The 13171-nt window shown below is 38.3% G+C and overlaps 2 protein-coding genes across 3 annotated transcripts; one reads left to right on the plus strand and one right to left on the minus strand.

Annotated features, from left to right (window-relative positions):
- Positions 1-2692, plus strand: LOC121997645 (glucan endo-1,3-beta-glucosidase-like). Its single transcript, XM_042552165.1, has 4 exons — positions 1-94; positions 178-241; positions 319-1668; positions 2496-2692. The coding sequence occupies exons 1-4, from the start codon at positions 89-91 to the stop codon at positions 2528-2530; spliced, it is 1455 nt and encodes a 484-aa protein (XP_042408099.1). The 5' UTR covers positions 1-88; the 3' UTR covers positions 2531-2692.
- Positions 2693-4947: 2255 nt separating this feature from the next.
- On the minus strand, positions 4948-12649 carry LOC121997647 (O-fucosyltransferase 2-like). 2 transcript variants are annotated; one of them, XM_042552167.1, is made up of 10 exons: positions 12101-12649; positions 10878-10964; positions 10675-10774; positions 10434-10495; positions 9617-9705; positions 8028-8148; positions 7777-7920; positions 6790-7118; positions 6415-6655; positions 4948-5465 (listed from the first exon to the last, which is right to left on the minus strand). In XM_042552167.1, the coding sequence occupies exons 1-10, from the start codon at positions 12521-12523 to the stop codon at positions 5133-5135; spliced, it is 1929 nt and encodes a 642-aa protein (XP_042408101.1). In that variant the 5' UTR covers positions 12524-12649; the 3' UTR covers positions 4948-5132. The 2 variants fall into 2 exon arrangements, with proteins under 2 accessions (XP_042408101.1, XP_042408100.1); XM_042552166.1 differs by having other exon boundaries at positions 12071-12649.
- Positions 12650-13171: the final 522 nt, after the last annotated feature.

Here is a 13171-nt window from a genome sequence, read left to right on the forward strand (position 1 = left end):
GTCTTCTTCCTTCGCTCTGCTCACTCCGCTCTCTCCGCCGCTTTCTCATCCCTAATCCTTGCAATCTGAGGGAAGAAATCAAACTACAATGGCGGTGAGTCCTCCTCATTCCTCGAATCTACTATTTTTTTTCTTCTTTTCTCTGGTTTGTTCATCTCATCTCATGCTCTGTTTCAGGTCATGGAGCTTCTTCCATTTTGTTCCATCTTTTTGTTCACCCTCCTCGCCTCCTCTGTTTCCGGTACGGCGAGAAAAATCACTTTTTTCTGAGTTCTAAATTAGCTTTCTTTCGTTTAATGGAGGTTTATTTGGTTGCAGAAGCCAGAAACGTCGGTGTCAACTATGGCAGGGTGGCCAACAACCTGCCTCCGGCGACCAAAGTGGTGGCGCTGCTGAAATCCAACGGCATTGGCCACGTCAAGCTATACGACGCCGACCCCTCCGTCCTGCGCGCCCTTGCCGGCTCCGGCATCAAGGTGGTGGTCTCCGTGCCCAACGAGCTCCTCGCCTCCGTCGCCGCTCGTCCGGGCTTCGCTCAGCAATGGGTGCAGCGCAACGTCGCCGCCTACTACCCCTCCACCAAGATCCACGCCATCGCCGTCGGCAACGAGGTTTTCGTCTTCCCCCGCAACAACATCACCAACTTCCTCGTCCCGGCGATGCAGAACGTCCACGCCGCCCTCGTCCGCCTCGGTCTCGACGCCGACGTCAAGATCTCGTCCCCCATCGCCCTCACGGCGCTCCAAAACTCCTACCCCTCCTCCGCCGGTAGCTTCCGGCCAGAGCTGGTGGAGACGGTGATCCGGCCGATGCTAGAGTTTCTGCGACAGACGGGCTCGTATCTCATGATCAATGCCTACCCTTTCTTCGCCTACGAAGCGAATTCTGATGTCATTTCCCTCGATTACGCCCTGTTCCGTCCTAATTCCGGAGTCGTCGACGCCGGTAACGGACTCAAGTATTACAACCTCTTCGACGCCCAAATCGACGCGGTGTTCGCGGCAATGTCGGCGCTCAAGTACGACGACATCAAGATCGTGGTGTCGGAGACGGGGTGGCCGTCGAAGGGCGACACCAAGGAGACCGGCGCGGCGGCGGAGAACGCCGCGGCGTATAATGGAAACTTAATCCGGCGGATTCTGTCTGGGAACGGCGGCACGCCACTGCGGCCGCAGGCCGACATCGATGTATACCTCTTTGCTCTGTTCAACGAGAACCAGAAGTTCGGGCCGGCTTCCGAGCGGAACTACGGGCTGTTCTACCCCGACGAGGGGAAGGTGTACGACGTCGAGTTCTCGCTTGGCGGCGGTGGCGGCGGCGGGCTGAGGTGGGAGGAAGACGGGGGAAGGCCGTCGCCGTCGAATTCTACTTCTGCGCCTCCGGCGGCGGAGGGGGCAGGGGGTACGGTGCGGGCGAGTTCGACGGGTGAGACCTGGTGCGTGGCGAACGCCGTGGTGGGGAAAGCGAGGTTGCAGGCCGCTCTGGACTTCGCGTGCGGGGAAGGGGGAGCGGATTGCCGGTACATACAGCCAGGGGCGGCGTGCTTCGAGCCCAACACGGTGGAGGCGCACGCCTCCTACGCCTTCAACAGCTACTACCAGAAGCAGGGCCGCGCCGGCGGTTCCTGCTACTTCGGCGGCGGCGCCTACATCGTTTCCCAATCGCCCAGTAAGTATCCCATTCCCACCTTATCTACGGTTCAGATCTCTCCTCTCCTAGGTTTTGGGTTTAATCGACGGTCCGGATTCTTCCCTCTGTACGGATTTGGTTAAATTCCCGGTTCACGTCGCTCTCTTTTCCAGAAATTTTCCGGTTTATTAATCGACGGATTCGATCCCTTTTCGTCATTGATTTCGTTTCAGTCAGCGGTTCGGATCTCTCCTTCCGGTTCAGATACTTCTTAAATTTCAGTTTGCACCTCGTGTTTTAATAATTCAAATTAATCAAAATTATCCTTGAAAAGTTAAAAGTCCGGAGTGAAATAATGTTTTCTAAAATTATAGGCGGTGAAATGAAAACGTTGATTTAGGCGGGGGACATCGTGAGACATCCTCTCAATTTTGTGTTTAATCTACGGTCGAGATCGCTTCCTTTCTCCGATCTCGGTTTCGGTGGACGGCTTTGATCTTTCCATCCCATAAATGATAAAATTTCTTGTCGGGTTGCATCGGATTCTTTACCGCGTGCACCTGCCCCAAAAAATCATGGGGACCACCGTCCTGACATGACATGACTCATCAAGTCATGTTCTTTCTTGAGTTTTTCAACCAATATTTATATATCAATAAATTATTATTATTGTAGCAATAAATTATTTTTATTATTATTAGGTAAGGTAGAAATATGAGGACATGATTTTGTCTAAGATAATAATATTATGATGAATGATAATGTTCTCATAATATAATAATAAAACTGTAATGGATGATTATCAGAAATAATAATAATAATAATAATATTTACATAAATTCGTCTACTAATAATTACCTTTTCAGAGATTGGAAACTGCGCCCTCCCTTCAGGAGTCTGACGGGAAAAGGAAGGGGGCCATGGAGGAGCAATATCAGCCCAATTTCTTTTGCAGTAAAATTATTATAAAATATTATATATGTGTTTTTAAGATAGATGTTCGATATTTGCTGTAACTGTAAGCTCTCTACTAGGCAACATAGCATGTGAACTGATGCAGTAACCCTTTGACTCTTGTCTCTCTTTTGTTATTTATTTATTATTATTATTTTTTTTAAAAAAAAAGTTGCTAGTGGAAAGATAACTTTAGTGCTAGAGAAAATAATTAATATTATCTGTAATGTGCGTCATTTATTGGTAGATACTTGGATCTGAGAACATACAAATTGTAGTGTGCGGCACATGCAGAGCGATCCAACGTGCTATGGCATGCATGTGACTGAGTCGGACAAAGTTTGTGTTTAAAAAAAAATCAGGGATTTTTTTCCTTCTGTTTTTTTTTTTTTGTAGAATTTGGAAAAAGTTAAATTGGTAAAAGAGGAAAAAAGTGTTATTAGAAGTTTAATGGAAATTTCTTCAAGTGTCTTTGACAGTTTGAATATCGATTATGAGTGTTTGATCACTTGTCACCAGATTGAAGCCAAAAAATTATTGGTAGATTTTTTTTTTCATTTTGGTATATGCTCTCTTATAACAGAACTGGGTGAAGGGAAAAGTTAGGACGGCAAAAATTGATGAGCAAATTTAATATTTATTCATTTAATTGGCTATATATATAAATGAATAAATTTAAATAATTTATTAAATTAAATGAACAAGTTTAAATATATGCATATGAATCCAGTCGATAAAATTTTTAAATTGAATAAATAAACTTATATTATCAAATTTAATAATCAATCAAATAAATTTAAAATTATAAAAATTTAAACAATCATATGAACTGGCAATTTAAAATAATATCTAAATTAATTGAACTCAAGTTGAGTTGGAATCAAGTTAGCTTGTAAAAAAAAATCTAATTAAATTTAAACAATCATTACAATTGCTTGATTTATTTTAAACTTGACTAAATTTAACTACTTATCAAATAATGTTCGATTAAATTGATCAAATTGATCGAATTTAAAAATTCAGTTCGATTTATTCAGAAATTCGATTTTTTTCTCAAAAAAATTAGTTAATTCAATTAATTCGGTTCGGATTTGGTTTTAAATTTTTTTATTCGGTTAAATCAAATTGACCGAATAAATCAATTTTTTTAATCAAATCGATTTTTTATATCATAAATTTTAGACCGAATCAAATTTTTATTAAGCCAAACTAAATTTTTAGAAAAAATCAATTTATTCGGTTCGATTTGTTTGATTTTATTGAAAATTTGATTCGATTTGATTTTTATCAAAAATCAGTTCAGTTCAATTTGTATTTGATTCGATTTGATTAATTCGATTCGATTCAATTTTAACCGAATACTCATCCCTACACACGAACTCAATGATTTATGGACTCGTTGCATTTAGTAACCAATAATATGATTGTTGGGCGGCTTGTAGGTCAATAACTCATAATGAAAACAATCGACTTATGTGATAACAATTAAATGAATCTAAAATAAAAAATTGCAATGAAAAACCAGAGCTAACTTGTCACTTCTTCGATAACTCACAGTGTAGGGGTGTCAATTTGGGTAGGTCAAATTGAGTTTTTTTTTTTTTTTTAACCCAACCCGAACCCGACCCGAACCCGAGTTCAACCCAAAACATCTCAACCCGAACCCGAACCCGACCAACCCGATCAACCCGAACCCGACCCATATAACCCAAAAATCAAATTCAAAACGACTTTTTTTAGACTATTTCCCCTTTAATTCTTTACTTTTATCTCAATACTCCATCATTATCATACAAACATGATATTAATATACATAAAAACATCTAAATTTTTAAAATAAAATTTGATTTAACCCCAAAAAAATTCACAAAACCTTATATTTAAGCCAACCGGGGTCAACCCGAATCCGACCCGACCCAACCCGAAAATTTTTTACTCTCCAACCCTCCAACCCGAACCCGAAAATGACCAACCCGAACCTGATTTTTTTTGGGTCGACTCGAGTTGGGTCGTCGGATCGGGTTCATTTTTTACACCCCTATCACAGTGCAATCATTGGAGTACAAGGGATAATTTGTAATATGACTGATTTGCTCGTAGATTCAACCATCTATCCCACTGTCGGTCTCATGGGTTCAACAGCTCATAATACAAATAGTCAAATAATCAGCGAATCAAAAATACAGAATGTAGTCGAAGAAAAAAAGGGGGGAAAAACTAACCTGCCGCTTAAAAAAGCATACAGATGCTTCACTTAGGTTGTTAGACATGATTTGAAGCAATAGTTGCTCTAGAGAATTTGTCACAATGCTCTAGAGAATTCATCCATCCAAAACATTTAATTAGCGTCAATAATTACCACCATTAACAATCATTGAAGCTGCTGTTATAACTCCCCTTCTGGGATCGCAAATCATGTATGGATAATCTTTGATAGCAATTCATATAACAATATTTCAAGATCTCCCTGCTAGGGTAAGCATAATAAGAGATCATGCAACCCTCCATGGGAAGAGTGAAAATAATCTCACAGAAGCAACTGAAACTCTTCAAGGAAGCACAAGAGGGAGATCCCCCTCAACCCTGCACATGCACTCAGGACATCGTGGATGTCTGTAGACACTCCTTGCGATTGGCCTTTCATGAACTTGTTTGGTCTGTTTGATCGTCTTCCGCACCCTCCCCTCGAACTCCTTCCACTCGATGGTGGAGTTCTTTAGAAATATACTAGCTAGCCTGCGTTTGTTAGGTCTTATTGTAGGAAGATTACTGTCTCCATAGTACATTCGGTAACCTGAAACAAGCGCCGACAATTGGCTTCCAGAATCTGTCATTGCAAATGCATCTGCTGCGGCGCACACAATGAAGTCAAGAGCTGCTAACTGCATGACAACATCAGACATAAAACATTGTTAATGTACTACAATATATCAAACAAATTTCAATAAAACATTGTTAATGTACTTCTACAATATATCAAGCAAATTCTTCATGTCCTCTATTGGGTGCTCAAAGTGGTGTTATAAAATAAATAAAAGGGTAAAATATATATTGGATTCTACAACATTGGGTCCAACAGGTAGATGTTGACAGTTAGAGCCATAAATTTCTCACTGGTGGATGTTCTGGAACTTAAAGAGATGCCATGGGATGGGTTTGGAAGCTTTAGGAGATCAAAAGCCTTTCAGAGAAGAGAGTTTTCTTATCAAAGGTGTTTGCTTTAAGTGTAGAGTGTGGTACAGAAGTTCCTAATTTTTTTAATCATTGTTGAGAAGAAATCCACAGAAGACTGAGAATACAAGATGTGGACAGAATTTGTCCAATTTTAAATTTTCTGCCCTTATTATAAAGACTTGGAATTCACCATTGACGTAGGCTTATATTGAACTTTGTTGATTGATCTTGTCTTTCGTTGTGTTTCTGCTTTCTACTAAGGGAGTAGGAGATTCAATGACATCAGCTTCTCGTGGAGGTTACCCCACATTCTAAAGAAATCAATTTTGAATCAACAAGTACATGGTTTGAGGCAGCAAATTCTAACACATGGTGCAAGAGTGTCCTGAATTCCTTCTTGTGGTGTGAGAGACATTTTAATCCCAACAAACAAAGACCCAACATATCAAAGGGACTACAGATGTATTCCCTACAACAAAAAATAGGATCTTATCTTTCCGAAGAACAAAACATTTCCACCTATGAATTTTTTGCATGATGACATCGTCATATGAACTATTTGTCATAACACAATCCAAGTTCTTCTAATCAACTTACTAGGTTTTTACATTCCTTTCTCAAATAAATGTCACCAAAATGGACTGAAAATAGCAGTACCTGAGAAGAGAAGTTGCGAAATGGTTCGATTTCAGATGGAGATAAAAGGGTTTCTTTGGTTGCCAAGCGTGGATATAGATTATTTATAGTTGCCATTCTATACTTCCCTCCATAAATCTGTGCGCCTGCAACATATATGAATGTTTTGCGCTTAAAACCTAAAGCAGCAAGCATAAGCACTGCTTCTTCGGGTGTAAGCGGACATTGGCCTTCAGCTCGCAGGAATGCAGCAGAAGGCACCCTGAAATATATTGGCTTTGATTTAAGAAATTTCAAATAGCTATCATCTATAATCTCAGTGGCTATAAAGTTAATATTGAAATGATTTAGAAAAGAATAGCCTTCCGCTAGAATCTAGATAAACAAATCACATACTTTGTGGTATTTTTCAGAAGCATTAGTGCAGGGAAATGGACAGCCCTGTATGCTTCCAATTCATCTTCTTCATCCTTGCCGCCTCCAAAATAACACATTGAGTATGCCGCCATGTCAATTTCAAACCGAAGGTGCATGGCCAAATATTTAGACGGGGTATTATTCTTCCCTTCTATACTAAGTCTTTCTGCAAAAGAACCTACTAAATTATGTTCCAATGATCTTGGAAGTGTTCCACCATGATGCATTCTTTGTATAAGCAAGGCACCAGTCTCCTGTATCTTTTCAACAAACTGAAGGGCATGAAAGTTGCATCTGCACCGAAGCCTCTAGATAATCCTTTTTATTAGAAAATGAAACATTATGGCGAAATAAGTAGTAAATGAACGGTGAAAACAAACAGATTTCTGTCCACTGAATTGAAGTAAAAAAAAGCTAGATATGAGAGTAAATTCAAATTGAATAATGGTATTCTGATTTTTAAAATAGGATATAACACGGAATGGATTCAGGAATATAGGACCACAATATCTGCATTTTTTTATTTTGAAATTCCAATGACATTCAGATCAAAATCAAAGCCGAGTGGCATTGAAGTTAAAAAAATATTTATTTAATAAAAAAGGTCGTGGTACTGAATACAAGAATAGAAAATTCTCACTTGGCTTTGCGATCTTTACCTTCATTTTCAAAATATCTTTTAGATATCCTTTGGACTTTAAAAACTCTTGTTGTTTACCCGTTAATCATTAACAATGCTAATTCAATTAACGGAATAATGACATGGTAGATATGCCATGCATGAGTCATGTCACTTCCAGCCAGTAAACTAATGGTGTTGATGATTAGCAGGTGAAATTACAAGAGTTTAAATACACTAGAGCTCTAGGGGCCACTTTGAAAACCAGGTTAAATTCTAGGATTGAAATGAAATTTACACTAATAAATAATGAACAATCGATACAGAAAATCTTGTAAACAACATACCTGCAGTTCAAATGGTATAGGATCAAATGCCAAGCGATTTCCAAATCCAATAAAATGGACCACACTATTCTTGAGCAAGATAGGAAGGATGTTTTTCAGGTAAATACTTGGTTTTGATTCTTTCATTATTTCAGCATCAGTCACCTGCAAAAAATTCCAAGTTTTAAGTGAAGCAATGAGATAAACATCAAATTAAGCATAGAAGTTTGTGGATGAAAATCCTTAAATAGCTGGCGAGAAAACAAACTTACAATGCTACCTATTGCTTCCAAGTCTAGTGACTGCAGTTCAACAGGCAATTCCTTAACAATAGGAATATCATCCTTTAAGTAATTGATAAAATGCTCCTCCTGGTATATATCGCCAAACTGGCTAAGATATAGAATTTAATCATGTCATTGTTTATACTAAAATAATCATCAACTAAAAATGGAAAGCATAGGAGACTGTTATACAATCTATATTTAAATAGGAAAGCATCAAATTCACCATAATCTAAAAAATTACATGTCACTTATGTTTGCACAAATAGGACTGGGATTTACTTATCATCACAAGTCAATTGAAGAAAAACTTTCAGTGTTCGGTGTAGGAATAATTTCTGTACTATTTCACGCTTAGAATTTGTGTACCAACAAAAAGAGAATGCTAGTTTGGGATTGTTCAATGTTCAGGATATACTTGTAATATGTAAATCGTTGTGAATAATTAATTGCCCTTACTCTGATACATACTCAAAATTAGAAGGTATCTAGGGGCTGATTTTGATTTTTTTTCCCCCCAATTCAATATTGTATTAGAGTCATGATCTCTATATGTAATTCTCTTCTCTTCTCTGAGAATTACTCAGTCTCCCTGAAGTTATTATCTGATATATACAAACTCATGTTTGCCATCATTGCCCACTCTAGTCGTTGTCATTAACAAAATTATTTGTTTCAATGATATCTAACACCAGAATCTGATTGTTGCCACAATCTTGGTAAACCCAGGCAAGAACCATGAACGATACACTGAAGGCAGCGACCGAAGAGTCATAACTTTGTCATTCAATTTCTATATGGCGAAAGTCATAGACCTGGAAATACTTGGAGGATTGTAGAATAGGAGAATGGTATGGTAGCTACAGAACTTCGCATGCTCTTCTAGTGAAGATATCGCTTAATGCATGACGACTATCAACTGAGGTTTCGCTCAAAAACACAATCAGGTGAGCAAATCTGGCACTGCAAGCAATTCTGTGTACAACATAAAGGAGTAGATTAAATCTGATTAATAAGACATTTGATTTTTTGTAGGTTGATCAGTGATTAATTGGTTACAGAGAAGGGCACAAGAAGATTAGGTCTGATCTTATTTCTTAAAGACAATTCAAGAAGAGATTCAATTTGTAATAGGGAGATCATAAAGTCGTTGCTACCCATAAACCTGGATCCACTTCCTCTGATACGATAAATGTGGAATTGGAGGTCCAAAACCTGCCTCCTAGGATGAGTGATGGTAACATATCACCATTAAATTTTGAGATGCCATGGAAGCAAGATAGGAAGTGAGATCCTATTAGAGTCACATATTCAAACTCTGCTACCACACCAAAACCCCTTCATATTACACAATCACAAATCTACAAATTATAATAAAAAAGGTTTAGGAAGAACAAAAGCACACAATTAGAGCCCCAAATGACAGTCAAGCACTATAATATCAGCTCTTAATGCATTCATTTATTGTTTAGTTATAAAATATATAATAAAACACTTCAAGAAAATTTTGACAATATCATTTGATACAGCAAATGTCCTAGTGAAAGGCTGTCTGCCCACCTAAAGTAATAGCGTACCTTATATCTTTCCAAACACTGCTGTATAGAAATCGAGGAAGCACAAGAGTAGCATTAAGTAATCGAGCAACAGCAACGGCATTGCAGATCTGACACACAAAGACCAGGTTTTATATCATAAAACAGGAATGAAGGACAGCAAATGCAAATGAGATAACGAGACGAGAAAATATCAATGCATCAAATACATTATATCTTTATGTAATTTTTAATATATAATTTTAACTCATTCATGCTAGTCTTATAGTTATATAGGAATGTTGAATTGATAGCCATATATTGCATGCTAGAGTTATTAGCTTTAGTTGCATAATGCTGTAGGTGTTATCTCAATATAGTAGTTTTTATCAACTTGGTGCCAAACTGTTTTCTCTTCAGGGTAGGATTTTCTTCTTCAATCTCCATAGAGTGAATCAGTACCTTCAATTTGATATATAGTGCAACCTCCCCTCCCCTTCACATTCTTTGTAGCAGATTCTCTTTGAGGTGTTGAATATAATAAAGGTACCAAGGATTTTAAAAGTTGAGTCATGCATTGATAATATAATATAGACAAATGGCACACCGTCAAAAGCAAATAGAGAATTCTTATAAGGTATTTGAAAATAAATAAAATAAAATTATTTCACGAGATAAACTTCCTGGTTTTCAGGCTTCAAACTAAACCATGTATCTTTATGTTAAGATTCTTAAACTTGATGGTTTTCACATTAGCAATAGAATGATTCTAATCTCCTATATCCAAAGACCATCAATAAATAGACAAATGGTGATTGTAAAATTAATAGTGGTATTAAAAGATAGTGAGATTGCTTACAGCAACTCGTTGCTGGTTAATACCTCCATTTGCACTGACTAAAATGTATCCATTATGTCCATCTACATTATCCAAAAAAGGACAATATGTGAATGAAAATTAATAATGAAACAATCTAGGATTACCAAGCTGATAATATTTGGTCAAACAGCATAAAATAGAAGTTAAATAGGAATACAGCAAAAATTGCAAGAAAATCTCTTCAGGAAAAATAAAATAAAAAGTAAAAAGAATAGCATACCACATGGTTCCCAGCTACGTTTATAAGCACATTGCTTCCATAAAGTAGAAGGATCTATTGGTTCCTTCCATACATCCTGAGGCTCCGGACTGCCATCAGCCTAAACCACAAAAGCATATCATGGAAATTCTAGCTTAATTCATGTTAGAAAGCTCAGTTTGCATTATTCACCTTTCTCAACAAAGGTGACAATGAAATTTTACCTCAGCCAGAGCATGGGCAGCCAAACCAAGCAACCTGGAAAACATGACTCCCGTATTCTTACGACTATTTCCATTAATGTCCCACTTCTGCACGTATAAATATGAGACACCAGATCATATAAGATCTAAACTGGTCATTAAAGAATTCTAAAAAGTAACAGTATGGTACTATCACTCTAAAAACATATTATCTACCTGGAGAAAACCGCATTTGCATGATAAAACTATCATGATAGATTCAATCCGATGTATAACAAAAAAAATCAAGAACCCATCAAGATTTGACATATTTCAAGATGGACAACATCAAATGCTTAAAATGACACTTCCGCTACATTTTGAGAGTGGAATTCTAGTTTTATGGTGCCTTTTCACTATGTTCAATAATTAGTCAGATTATCAATGAGAAAATATTTGAAGGGGAGTCTTGACATAGCAGTAAAGTTGTTGTCGTGTGACCTAGAGGTCACAGGTTTGAGTCTCGAAAACTGCAACTTACAAAGTGAGGTAAGGCTACATACAATAGACCCTTCCCTGGACCTCACATTAGAGGGAGCTTCGTGGGTTGCCCTTTTTATCAATGAAAAAATATTTCCATCATAACTTAGTTACCTTGGACTTTAAATTATCACTAATCATTATTTTGAATTACAATGAAACTGAATACTTTCAATATATAGATCAATCTACCCAATTCTGCACTTTGGATGGAAATATGTTTAGACTCCAAGCTGTCCTATACAGGCACAATGTTAAAATTTCATCACCAGTACGTTAGAATTTTTTTTACGAAAAAATCACAAATCTATATCTAAAAGACCTGAATAGAATAGAGTGAAAGGTGCTAGGCATAGTGGAAGGCCAAAGAAGACTTTAGGTAATACTATAAATGGGTTAATTGATTTAAACTTACTAGCGATACATACTTGCATAATTCTCCATAGAGAAACAAAAATTCAACTAGACGAACATAATTAGTTGGGATAAGCATAGCATAGTGACAATGATGATGAGTGCCTATGATGAATTATAACCAAATACGGTTCTTCTTCTGGTCCTACTAAATCGCCCACCGTTCCAGGTTAGATCTTTAGTCCTTGACAACCTTGGCCATGCAACTAATGGTTATTTTAGTTAGATTTTAGTAAAGCTCAAACTTGTAGTAAGAACTCATGGTCCAAAAAAAAAAGTACCAGAATAGACGACCGGGGCAAAGATCGGACCGATGCATTCCCGCGACGCAATCGGATGGGAGTGTCCTGGAGCCGGGAGAACATCCACCAATTCATGAGGAAGAAGAAGACAACCAAGCCGCCCCACATCACGATCTCCCTCGTCCTCCGCCGCTGCCATCCGCCAACGCCGCCGCCGACAGCAGCCCTCTTCCTCCTCGTCCGCCGATCGCCACCGTCGGAGCCGAGAATGGACCCGAGGAGCGGGAGAGGTTTCCTCCACCAGCGGTCCCGCGAATCCGGGGAGCCCCGGGAGGGGGAAAAGCGGCTAAGGGAGAGGGGGGAGGGGGATTGGGAGGATCCCAGGGAGAAGGGGGAGGCGGCGGGACCCTGGCGGCCGATCGGTGTTGCGGGGAGGGGATCGAGGGAGAGAGGAGGAGGAGGAAGCGGTTGGGCGGAGTCGCCGGGTGTCATTGGGGCGGATGAGCGGCTACATGAAGGTGATCAACGGGACGCGATGGCGAAGGAAGAATTGAATGAGGGGAGTCTGGGAGATCGATAGGAAGGCGTCGAGGGAAAGCCTAAGTCTAAAGCCATATGGAGCCTGTCTACGTTGTCGCAGACATTTATTATATAATAATGTGGAAATTTTAAATCATGTCTTTTTCTTATTATTATTATGCACTGTGTTTTTGTTTTGTAAGACACCAAAGTCTTAAACCCTACAACCCTAAACCTAAGAGTGCAAACGAACTACATAATCATAAACAAATATATTATTATTATTTAAGTTGAGCTCGACAAATGTGTGAGATATTCGAATTCCATTTGAAATTCTAAAATATAAAATTCAAAATTTCGATATTTTCTGGGAGTCTTAACGATTTATTAGTGGTGTAGGTTAGTTTCATTATCCAAGGTTTGATGGGTTTGTGATAAATTTTATTAAGTATTTATAATTTTAAAAAATTATTATATTATCGAAATTAAATTTGATAGCAAAAGTACATTCAGACGGTTTTCAAAAATATATTAAATTTAATTTGAAATGATTCTAGATTATATAAATCCATCAGCTAATTTTATCCCTTCTTAGTGTATTTATATTTTTCAGATATAAAT

The sequence above is a fragment of the Zingiber officinale genome, chromosome 6A, assembly GCF_018446385.1.
Source record: "Zingiber officinale cultivar Zhangliang chromosome 6A, Zo_v1.1, whole genome shotgun sequence".
Classification (NCBI taxonomy): Eukaryota; Viridiplantae; Streptophyta; class Magnoliopsida; order Zingiberales; family Zingiberaceae; genus Zingiber; species Zingiber officinale.